This window comes from Drosophila ananassae, chromosome XR (genome assembly GCF_017639315.1).
Source record: "Drosophila ananassae strain 14024-0371.13 chromosome XR, ASM1763931v2, whole genome shotgun sequence".
NCBI classification, from domain to species: Eukaryota; Metazoa; Arthropoda; class Insecta; order Diptera; family Drosophilidae; genus Drosophila; species Drosophila ananassae.
In genome coordinates this window covers 3,856,636-3,869,316 of record NC_057932.1, presented here as the reverse complement: position 1 = coordinate 3,869,316, position 12,681 = coordinate 3,856,636, and the positions used below count along the sequence as shown (strand labels likewise).

The window sequence follows — 12,681 nt, the reverse complement described above, 5'->3', positions numbered from 1 at the left end:
GTAATCTCAATTTGGTCTGGGTTGGATTCATTGAATCATTAAAATGATGTCTGCTCTTATATTATCTTTGTAGGAGCATTTCCGCTGCAAGGAATTGATAGCAACCTCAATCCTAGGGTCTTGCTGCTCACGCTGTTCTGTGGTCAGATAGTGGGCCCTGTTTTGGTGGTGGATACCGTTGGAGCTTCCTTGGCATCCTCTCCTAAACCGCCGCGACCCGCCTCCGGATGCTGTTCCTCTTTGTGGAGCTTCGCCATCACAGCATCTACTTGGCCTCTATCGATAAATCATTGATCCCATTTCCTCCTATTTATTAGGAGTTCTTATTAGGAAATCTTCACCTTACCTCCTACCATAGTATACTTTTATCAATTAACTTACCTTCAATAACAATCCGTAGAACGATGCTGGGTGTCGGGTTTCTACATAATCTTATTAATGGTATATTTTATTCTATATTTTACTCTCGGATCTATCCCCAATCCTCGGTTGGTTGAACGGAAGGTGGACTGTACGTATGCATCTTTGTCATAGTTTAATGACAGCTCAGTACAGCTTTTTTACATTATTTTATATTTTGTTTGACAACATGATTTTTAACATGTTCAAAGATAATTAATTTTAATGATTATAATGATAGTTAATACGCATCCAAATGCTAACTGCAAAATTTTTTTATTTTTGGTATCCTTTTGTGTTTATTACGAGTGGTTTACGTGCTTATGGAAAATTTACCGTAATGTGACAATCATGGATTTTGTAAGATTTGTAACATTTACATTAAATTTATTACAACAGCTGTGATTTTATAATTAGGTTATTTGGAAACATGTGTATATTTACCACTACCACAATTAGGAAGGTCATAAATTATTTAAAAAATGGCTCTTTGTAGTTTTAATCATTTTTTCTTTAACTTAAGAGGAAACGAAGACATTTTTATTACAAAATTTAGCAACGTAATGAACTTGTACAGTTGTGAAATTCTGTAAAAAAGTTTTCTGTAATATCAAGTTTTTAGGTGCGACCATGACTCTTTCGTTTTTTTCTACACTCCATAAACTTAGTCCTATTATGAACACAATTACAGATATCGGCAGCTATTAGATGCAATCAATAGATATATGTGTACATATATGTATAGCGGCCGTATAGCAGCAGCCTTAAGTAATTTCAATAAGCAATAATGTTTAGTTGACTCAGGTTTCGCCATTTTTGGTTATGTACATGAAAGTTTAAAATTTTATAAATATAAATATTTTTTCATTATACACAATATGCTTCATACATAAATAGGTCTGCGCAGCCCCATGAAGTTCAAGATTTTAACGATGCTTACCAAAGTGCCTTCTAGCGAGATTAGATTTACTCAGTCGCAATCGGCGCTGGGAAGTGAATCTATAAAGAATTCCGCGAGGCATTCGGACAAAGTTACACCACCTAAAATTTTGACGAAAGATAGTATTCAAAATTAGTTTTCTTCTTTTTATATTTTTAGTAACCACTTCTTTGTAAAAAGTTGCCACATACTGTCCCGAAAATTCAAGATTGATAAATATTTATTATAATAAAAAAAATTTCCTTTTATGAAAGCGGTATGGCAAATCAAATATACTGGAATAAGTAATAAATTATACGACAATCAGGTGGTAATACTAAAAGACAGATAAAGTTTCATCCATTCCACTATTTTCAAAAAACTATGTTCATCAAAAGTATACCTATGAAGGCCAAGTAAAACGTTTAAGCTTTTTAAAGCACCATACATTAGTTACATTTACAAAATAACAAATTTTGCTGCGTACAGACTTGAAAAAACTTAAATTAATACATTGGGGGACATTTATATTAAAACTACATTTAGTGTTATGTATAAATAAGAAAAATGCTAAGAAAGACTTTTTTAATGTAATGGAAAATTTTGATTGTTTATCTAGTATAATAATAAAACAATTTTTATATAATGGTTTTGTTTTTATTTATAGGTTTTTAAGTGTTCCACGTAGTTTTCAGGAATGAGTCCCGTTTTTCCATTTAATGTACCCTGGAGCCAACCAGGTTCGTGAGAAAATCGTACTGAAAACAAATAAGATGGGATAATAATTATAATTTTAAAAACGTATAACTTGTATCGTACCATTTGTTATTATTTGATTGGGCTCAAACGATAGCTCACCCTCGCTTTCTCCCATACAAGCATAAAGTGTGCGCACACGCCTATTAAAAATAAGTCAATTTTTAATAAATATTTATATATTCATTATGAAAACTCATAATGACAACAAATGCAAAAAAAACTACATGTTATTACTGAATACTAGTTTATGTTAAAGGTTAGGTTAGGTAAGGACGGTTAACCACCAAAACAGGGCCCACTATCTGACCACAGAACAGCGTGAGCAGCAAGACCCTAGGATTGAGGTTGCTATCAATTCCTTGCAGCGGAAATGCTCCAAGGCCATTACACGGCCTACATAATTCAATATATGGTAAAATTTGATCAATTTCTTCTCTTAGGTGTACCGCGGAAACTGTGGGTGATAGAACCTATGTTTGTTCTGGACTTTGGTTCAGGGGAGCTTAAAGGTTATGGAGCAAGTGAAATTATGCATGGACATTTTTTGTTATTGGCCTGTGTTGTGTTATTTGTACACCAAAGTTGTACACAATTTGTACACCAAAAATTAATTAACACAAAATATTATTCTTTTTGTGTTAGCTAAAAACGATTGATATAACAGAGAAAAATTTTAATTTCATAAAATGTATCACAAAACAAGAAAGGAAAGCTAACTTCTGGCGGAGCCGAAGTTGATATACCCTTGCAGTTAAGGTTGTGCCATTTCCGACACTTTAGTTATATGGCGGCTATAATATGTTGTCGGCTGATCCTTATGAAATTTGGTAGCACATATAAGATTGCACAAAATGGAATCCTTAGAAAGTCCCATAATTCTAGCTTAAAAAACAAGAAAGGAAAGCTAACTTTGGGCGGAGCCGAAGTTGATATACCCTTGCAGTTCAGTCGCAGTCCGATAGGCGGCGCCACGTATCTTATATTATTAGATATGTCGTAGAATGGTTAGTTTGTCCATTGTACATGTGCGTACAGCTTTGGTGTGGCGACACATTGTCTAGTAGTTGTGCGTCGTGTGCGTACAGCTTTGGTGTGGCGACACATTGTCTAGTAGTTGTAGAATGCACAGCAGCTGAAAGGGAAAAAGGGACACACTCTGCTGCTGAGCATGGTCTGATCGGAGAGCGCGGACTGAATGCAAGAAACAGAGATGGCAATAGACTTTGCAGAAATGATGAAATGAGAAACAACTCTGTATTACGCAGGTCAGTTTGGAAGCGTCTCTTGCAACGAGCAGAACTTGCTGTGCAAACTTTCTGAAAGCATGGAAACTTTGGAGGGATCTCCGTCATCAGAAGTGGGATCTGCTTTGCCTACTGATCGTGCCACCGATCCGTATTTGTCGGCGTTGGAGCTGCAAAACCGCAACCTACTTGAAATCATCAAAAACATGCAGACACCAAGGGCACCGCCAACCGATGGAAAAGCGTCATATGTAACTCTTCCAAAATTCAATCCTGACAGTGCTGGAGCAGATGCTTCCTCTTGGTGTTCAACAGTGGACCTAATTTTTGCTCGAGGGTAGCAATCTGGTGATCGCCCTAAGCAAGGCACTAGAAGGCGGCGCATCACAGTGGCTTTCCCAAATTTGCTTTGCTGGCATCACTTGGGCGCAGTTCAAGGAGCTGTTTATACAACGCTTTGTTGGAATTGAGACTTCTGCCGCCACGCTATTAAGTGTTTTGAATGGTCGACCAAAGCCGGAGGAGGGCTTCGCTGAATACGGTAGCCGTATTGTGACGCTACTTATGTCAAAATGGAAAACCAAGGATTTGGAAGAAATAGCGGTATCTGTGACTCTGGCTCACATGGCACAAATAGATAACAAGTTGACACACTGGGTTTTTACAAACAACGTGAAAACTCGCAATGAGCTACAACAACAGCTACACGCACACTCTTTCAAAAAGCGCAGTATGGACGACGATTCAACTGGCTCGGAGCGCAAGAAGTACACGTTTCCGACCCCGATTAAATGTCATTACTGTGGAAAGGGTGGCCATAAATACGCCGAATGCCGTGCTCGCTTGGAAAAGGGCCAGAGCAAAGGAAAAATCCACAGCGGCAGCAACATGACTGGACTGAAGGATCGGTCAAGCGTTAAATGCTTTAAGTGCGACGAATTGGGACATTTTGCATCTGCTTGTCCAAAAGGCCGAACATATGAGAAGCGGGTAGATATCTGCACAGTAGCTCCACCGACTGGAATAATAAGGGCATCCGGTGAGTCTATTCCATTTTGTTTTGATTCGGGTGCTGAATGCTCCTTAGTGAAGGAAAGCGTCGTGGATAAATTTAAGGGAAAAAGAATAAATAACATTGTAAAACTTAACGGTATAAGTAATGATTCCATTTGTAGTACTCAGCAAGTATTATGTAATATAAATATTGAACAATACTGCTTTGAAATTTTGTTACACGTAATTATGGATAAGTATCTGAAATACGATGTGTTGGTTGGTCGTGAAATCCTTAGCTTGGGCTTTGGAGTAACAATAGACGCCGAAAAATTCCAAATTTATAAAACAATAAGGGTAGATGTTTTGACTGTAACTGATTACAAAGATATTTTAAATGCTGATATTGATTTAGTCGAATCCGATAAAATGGTTTTAACAAATATTCTAAAGTGTTACTCTGATTGGTTTATCAGCGGTATTCCAAAAACTCGAGTCTCGACAGGGCAGTTAGAAATTAATCTAATAGATCCACTAAAGACGGTGCAACGACGTCCTTACAGGCTAAGTGAAGAAGAGAAAAACCATGTGCGTTGTAAAATTAATGAATTATTGAAAGCTAATGTTATTCGTCCAAGTTCCTCACCTTTCGGTAGCCCTATGATGTTGGTAAAGAAGAAAAACGGCACTGATCGTCTTTGTGTGGACTATAGGATATTAAATGAGAACACCGTTGCTGATAGGTATCCGTTGCCCCTTATCGCAGACCAGATTGCCAGGCTTCGCGGTGCCAAATATTTTTCGAGCTTAGATATGGCTAGTGGCTTCTACCAAATTCCAGTACATGAAAATTCAATTGAGCGAACAGCGTTTGTAACGCCAGAAGGGCAGTACGAGTTTTTGACCATGCCTTTTGGCTTGAAAAATGCACCTTCTGTGTTCCAGAGGGCCATATTCGGCATATTCGACCCGCAATACGCAATAGAGTTGCACACTGACGCCAGTTCAATCGGCTATGGAGCTATATTATTGCACAAAATTGACAAAAAACCCCATTTCGTCGAGTATTATAGTAAATGTACGTCTCCTGCCGAGTCTAAATACCATTCTTATGAATTAGAGACGCTAGCGGTTGTTAACAGTGTCCGATATTTCCGCCATTACTTGCAGGGACGTAAATTTGTCATATATACAGATTGCAATTCTTTGAAGGCCAGTCGCACAAAACTTTATTTAACGCCGAGGGTACATAGGTGGTGGGGATTTCTGCAATCGTTTGAGTTCGACTTAGAATACAGAAAGGGTGAACGAATGGCGCACGTAGATTGTCTATCTCGGAATCCAGTGCCTGAGAAAAAAAATGATCAAAATAAAATACCTGTGGAAAATAGTGGTCAGAATAGGATACCTGAGAAGCGAATACATCTGACTGAGGTAACCGACAATTGGTTAATTTCGGAACAACAGCGTGATAGCGAGATTTTAGAAATATCAACTAAATTAAGAAATAATGAATTACCAGATAATTTAGATAAAACCTATGAATTACGTAAAGGTATTTTGCATAGAAAAATACAGCGAAATGGTAAAACTAAATGTCTACCGGTAATTCCAAGGTCATTTCGGTGGGCAATTATCAATCATGTCCACGAATCAATAATGCATTTGGGTTGGGAAAAGACATTGGATAAGGTTTATAGCTATTATTGGTTTGAAAACATGTCAAAATATGTGCGTCGGTTCGTAGAAAACTGTATCACTTGTAAATTGTCGAAGCCACCTGTAGGTAAAGTGCAGGCAGAGTTACATTCTATTCCTAAAATAGATATTCCGTGGCACACTGTACATATTGACATAACAGGAAAATTGAGTGGTAAAAACGACTTAAAAGAATATGTTATTGTCTTAATAGACGCATTTACAAAATTTGTTTATTTTTACCACACTTTGAAAATAGATACGGAAAGTTGTGTTAAGGCCGTAAGATCCGTTGTCTCTTTATTTGGCTTGCCTACCCGTATTATAGCGGATCAAGGTCGTTGTTTTGCAAGTTCAGATTTTCGTGAGTTTTGTTCTTCTCAAAAAATTAATTTGCATTTAATTGCCACCGGTGCGAGTAGGGCCAACGGTCAGGTCGAGCGAGTAATGAGCACACTCAAAAGTATGTTGACGGCTGTGGAAACCGGTCAGAGGTCGTGGCATTAATTAACGTATAGAGATATTCCGAAAAAGAATTTAATGTTATTGTAAAGTGTTAAAGGAACTACACAAATGTTAAAAAGTGTTAAAGGAACTACACTAATGTTATATTGTAAGACGTGTAAAAGGATGTAATGTGCCAAAGGAAATCCACAAAGATTTTATTTTACAAAAGAGAATAATGTTATTAAAGAATAACAAAATGAATTAATAAGATTATGTTTAATTGAAGAAATGTAATGAATACAGATGATTTGATAGTTATGTAAGTGATTTTTATTTTTGAAAGCTTTTGTCCAATACACGAAGTAAAAAGAAAGAAAAAAAAATATCTGTTTAAGAATAAAGAAAAGTTTAAAGAGAAATTGAGTCTCGTGGTATTGAAAACAAAACACACGAGGACGTGTGAGTTGTCAGGAAGGCCGTGTCGTAGAATGGTTAGTTTGTCCATTGTACATGTGCGTACAGCTTTGGTGTGGCGACACATTGTCTAGTAGTTGTGCGTCGTGTGCGTACAGCTTTGGTGTGGCGACACATTGTCTAGTAGTTGTAGAATGCACAGCAGCTGAAAGGGAAAAAGGGACACACTCTGCTGCTGAGCATGGTCTGATCGGAGAGCGCGGACTGAATGCAAGAAACAGAGATGGCAATAGACTTTGCAGAAATGATGAAATGAGAAACAACTCTGTGTTACGCAGGTCAGTTTGGAAGCGTCTCTTGCAACGAGCAGAACTTGCTGTGCAAACTTTCTGAAAGCATGGAAACTTTGGAGGGATCTCCGTCAGATATATGTATAGCGGATCGTATATAGTCGACCGATCCTTATGAAAATTGGCAGATCAGATTGTTTTCCCAAAATTGAATCTGTACCAAATTCCATCTTTCTAACTTAAAAAACACCAAAGTTATGGCATTTCCGATCAATCAGTTATATGGCAGCTATAGGATATAGTCGACCGATCCCGGCCGTTCCGACTTATAAACTGCCTGCAAAGGAAAGAAGGATGTGTGCAAAGTTTCAACTTGATAGCTCTAAAACTGAGAGACTAGTTTGCTGAGAAACAGACAGACGGACAGACGGACATGCTCATATCGACTCAGGAGGTGATCCTGATCAAGAATATATATACTTTATAGGGTCGGAGATGTCTCCTTCACTGCGTTGCACACTTTTGACCAAAATTATAATACCCTCTGCAAGGGTATAACAACAAAGTTATGGCATTTCCGATCAATCATTTATATGGCTGCTATAGGTCGACCGATCCCGGCCGAAAACAATCAAAAAAGTAACTTAAACAAAGATTTTGTTACATTTTGTCGCACACTGTAATCAGTGGAAGGGTAATACTAACCTAATAATAACACTCCATATATTTTTAAAATTATTAATAATACAACAAGGCCGTATATTCATAGTTTCTTAATTGCAAATATTAAGAATTTAATCAGACCACCAATTTTAGAAACTGTTTCTTTTACTGTCTTTCCGGTCCCACCCTCCGGTTCCCTCAACAGTAAGCCCGATATTTTGGTCATAACAAGGCCCAACAAATGTACTATCCACCTGTACAACCCCAATTTAACCATCAAGCTTATTTTAACCAATCACGACCATTTATGGGCATGCGCACTTGTAACTTTAAAAAAATGGAATTTTTTTTTTTTTTTTTTTTAAAGTGTATATATTTAGAAATGTGTTCATTTTGAAATGATCCGGTGAAAATTCATTGAGATAAAGATAAACATGTTTAAAGGTAGGGGCAACCGGTTTATGTAATAGTGAATTGAAACTTTAAACACGTTTTTCTCAAAACTACATTTTTCAAGTCGGTGACCACTCTTACTCGAAAACTATGTAGTGACCCGATTGTCTTGAAATTTAGCATGCTTTTTTAATAGGATGGATTAATTTTTTTATGCAAAACTTTTTTTTTTACAGCTGAAAAACTACCGCTTTTTCTAACGGAAAACGATTGTTCAACTTTAATAGGTCGCCATTATGTCGAATATTTTTTTTTTTAATATCCATCGATTAAGTACTAGATAAACTTTCAATAAATGTAAATCCGTTTTCAGACGAACCTTACTTCGTCGGGGCATAACTTTGAAACTGCTCAATATTTTCTACTTTTTTTATACCCTTGCAGAGGGTTTTATAATTTTGGTCAAAAGTGTGCAACGCAGTGAAGGAGACATCTCCGACCCTATAAAGTATATATATTCTTGATCAGGATCACCTCCTGAGTCGATATAAGCATGTCCGTCTGTCCGTCTGTCCGTCGGTCCGTCTGTCTGTCGGTTTCTACGCAAACTAGTCTCTCAGTTTTAGAGCTATCGAGTTGAAACTTTGCACACATCCTTATTTTCCTTGCAGGTAGTACATAAGTCGGAACGGGACCGGGATCGACCGGGATCGGTCGACTATATCCTATAGCTGCCATATAACTGATTGATCGGAAATGCCATAACTTCGTTGTTTTTTAAGATAGAGGGTTGGGACTTTCCACACATGTTATATTTGACCAACATATTTTATGTACAAAATTTCATAAGGATCGGCCAACTATATCCTATAGCCGTCATACAACGATCGGAATTGGCATAACTTTGGTGTTTTTTAAGTTAAAAAGATGGGACTTGGTACAGATTCTATTTTGGACAAAATAATCTGATTTGCCAAATTTCATAAGGATCGGCCGACTATATACGATCTTCTATATATCTAATAATATAATATGCGTTGCGCCACCTAGCGGACTGCGACTGAACTGCAAGGGTATATCAACTTCGGCTCCGCCCGAAGTTAGCTTTCCTTTCTTGTTTTAAATTTAAGTTAAAATGATTTACTTTCACATAATAAAGCGATATTTTGAAAAAAATTAAATAGTTTACGAGAAAAAAATTCGGAAAAAATTTCTATTTTTTGGCGCTCCGACTGCTCATGCCCCCTTATAAACCAGTACCAGCACCCTCTAGCCCCACCACGCCCAAACTCAGCAAAACCCCAACCCAAGTCAAGCCAGGAAGAATACGTAAAACAAGCAGGACAGTACACAAAGACACAGAACAATGCAATAACACATAACTCAATTTTTTAGGGTAAAGTCATTACCTTATTTCGAATGTAGAGTGGGGGACTAAACCATCAAAATTCTCATAGATACAGGCTCTAATAAAAATTACATTAAACCGAACCTAGTTACAGACCCTAAACCCAATGAGCGGCTCTTTAGAGCCATAATTTTAGGCGGAAGTATATCCATTACCCATCATACAATGGCCTACTTATTCAAAAGACCTGACCTAACCGTAAAATGTTTCCTGTTACCAACACTTAAGTCCTTCGACGCAATATGGAGCAACGACAGCCTACGCGAATTAATCGCAGTCATAGATACAGCAAAAGGGATAATGATAGTAAAAAAGACAATTAAAGTCAAATAAAAGGAGAAAAATGTGATTCTGCCACGTAACATACGGCTCGAATCGGGGATAGATTCGAGATAGTTTAAAAGAAGAGTAGGAGTAAGATATCACGAGGAATAGTGTTGCACAGATAAGGCGTTTAGTATAAGGGATGTAAGTGACAAGATGTGGTCGAGACCATTGTAGTCCGAACCCTGAACGGATCGTGTTGGGCATATGTCAAACTACAATGGCTGAGGAGTAGAGGACGAAAGTTTCTAATCCTTCTACTATGAACGTAAAAATTTAAGCGTGTTAGTAAATGCTAGCTGTCTACATTACCAAAAAGAAGATTATATAGAAACATGACACCTAGCATCGTTCAACGGTTTGGTAATAATGGTAAGTTGATTAATAGAAGTCTACTACGATAAGAGGGGAGGTGAAGATTTGCATTTGCCCAATTGAGTCCCCTAAGAGCAAAAGTAAGGAAGTTTTTTTGTACAGATTCAATGTGATCTTGGTGTACTCCATATTGAGGACTCCAGACACACGATCCATACTCAAGAATCGGACGGACCAGTGATGTATATAACGTTTTAGTTATGTACGGGTCATTAAATTCTTTTGACCATCTTTTAATAAAACCAAGCACACCCATAGCTTTATTAACCATGGCGGATATGGTCGGTAAATTCAGGTTTCAAATCTAATAGGACACCCATATCGTTAAACTGAGTTCATCGTTCTAAGGCGTTCCCATAGAGAATTTACATAGCCTGGTGAGGACTGGATCGATAAAATGACATGAGTTTACATTTCGATCCATTAAGCTAAACAATATTTGCTAAACACCAATTTTGAAATTTATCCAAATCGGATTGAAGCCTAGATCAGCGTACATAAGTACAAATGAATTTGTTAAGGCAAGGGGCACGTGTAAATGACGTATGTTTGTAAGCCTTAAAGGCACCATATTTCTTAAAGGCATCTCCCATATTTCTGATAATTTGCGTGAGGACAATAAAAATTTAGACGGGAAGAGTTAATAATAAATAAATTACTAAAATGTCAACAGCTGCAACATTTCAATAACCGGCAACTCAGCACACGCGTATCCGCTTAACAATAATTTATAATAAATCGCTACTCAGCCCAGTTCTTAGGAAAAAAGGTACTTTATAGGGTCGGAGATTTCTTCTATAAAAAAAAAATTATAATACCCTATGCAAGGGTATAAAAAGTGCAGAATATTCTACAATCTTTTTTTTTTGTAGAATAGTGATCTAATAGCGAAATACTCATAAAGATCGGCTTACTATATCCAATCCTATTACACAGGCCAAAAATTTCCAATTTTTTTTCCCCCACGCAAAGTTTTAACTGCTCCATAACCTTTAAACTCCACTGAAGCAAAGTCCAGAACAAACATAGGTTCCGTCACCAAATCCAAAATTAAAACATGGTTTTAACTGATTTCAATAAGATTACTGATTTCAATAAGAAACAAGGAAGGAAAGCTAACTTCGGGCGGAGCCGATGGTTGCTTAGGCAGTTAAGGTTGTGCCATTTCCGATCGTTCAGCTATATGGCAGCTATAGGATATAGTCAGCCGATCCTTATGAAATTTGGCTGATCAGATTATATTGCCCAAAATGGACTTCCTAAGGATTCAATTTTGAGCAATATAATCTGATCTGCCAAATTTCATAAGGATCAGCCGACAACATATTATAGCCGCCATGTAACTAAAGTGTCGGAAATGGCACAACCTTAACTGCAAGGGAATATCAACTTCGGCTCCGCCCGAAGTTAGCTTTCCTTTCTTGTTTTAGTCCTTTGTTTAATCCTTTGCACGGATTATATAAGTCAGTACGGCCAGGTTCGGTTATACATGATTTTTCGAAAACCCAATAACTTAGATTATTTTCAAAGGAAGATGTTAGATCTGCCAATATTATAAGGATCGAGCGACTATATCTTATACATAGCTGTCATATGATCGATTGATCGGAAATGACGTACCTTTGATGTTTTTAAAGATATAATGTAAAAATATAATGTAGATATAATGTGTAGTTTATACAGATATTATTTTGGTCAAACTTATCCGATCTTTTAAATTTCATAATTAGCTATATAAATTATAGCTTTCATATAACTAATTTATTTGACTTTGGTGTATTTGAAGATATAAAGTTAGGAGGATATGCGGATTCCATTTTAAGCAAAAAAATCCTTTAGCAGCTGTTCAAGCATTGAACACGATACGAATTCCAAACATAGAATGTAAGAGATCGGACCCATGGGAATAAGTGATTAACAGCATGGTTTGAAAACGATCTCCTGCAGTCTAAACAAATACTTATGTGGTGCACTTGAAGCACTTAAGAAGGGTCACATAACATGTCAGCGTGCAGTCCGTTGATAAGTAGTTTTAAATAGATTTAAGATTTTCATGTATCTTTCTTTTATGAGAAGTGTATGAAATAAAAACAGTTTTGAAACGGAACTCATTGGAGTAACACCATTATTTAAGGGGCTCCTCTTAACAGCTGCCATAAAACGACGTCACCAAAAGATCGGAAATTACACAATATTTCAGTTTTTAAATAAATAAGTTGTTTTTCATAAAAAATTTAAATCATTTTTTAATAACCCTTCCTTTTCTATTTTTTTCGAAGAATGAACAAACATAGTTTCAGCTTTGCAAATAATTAATATTTTTGATTTGTACACGTAAAGGCTTAAATGGTTAAG

The 12,681-nt window shown here is 36.9% G+C and overlaps 1 protein-coding gene across 9 annotated transcripts in view; it reads right to left on the bottom strand.

The window, feature by feature from the left end:
• Positions 1–678: 678 nt before the first annotated feature.
• The window catches only part of LOC6502589 (rho GTPase-activating protein 26), a 323,527-nt gene continuing 311,524 nt past the window's right edge, over positions 679–12,681 (bottom strand). For 7 of the 9 annotated variants that reach the window (XM_044717279.1, XM_044717277.1, XM_044717278.1 and 4 more), the window contains 2 exons: positions 2,138–2,217; positions 679–2,076 (listed from right to left, as the gene is read on the bottom strand). In XM_044717279.1, coding sequence (XP_044573214.1) covers positions 1,976–2,076; positions 2,138–2,217 — 181 coding nt within the window. In that variant the 3' untranslated portion in view covers positions 679–1,975. The remainder of the gene's footprint in view (positions 2,077–2,137; positions 2,218–12,681) is intronic. The other 2 variants (XR_006507685.1, XM_044717280.1) reach the window with 2 other exon arrangements.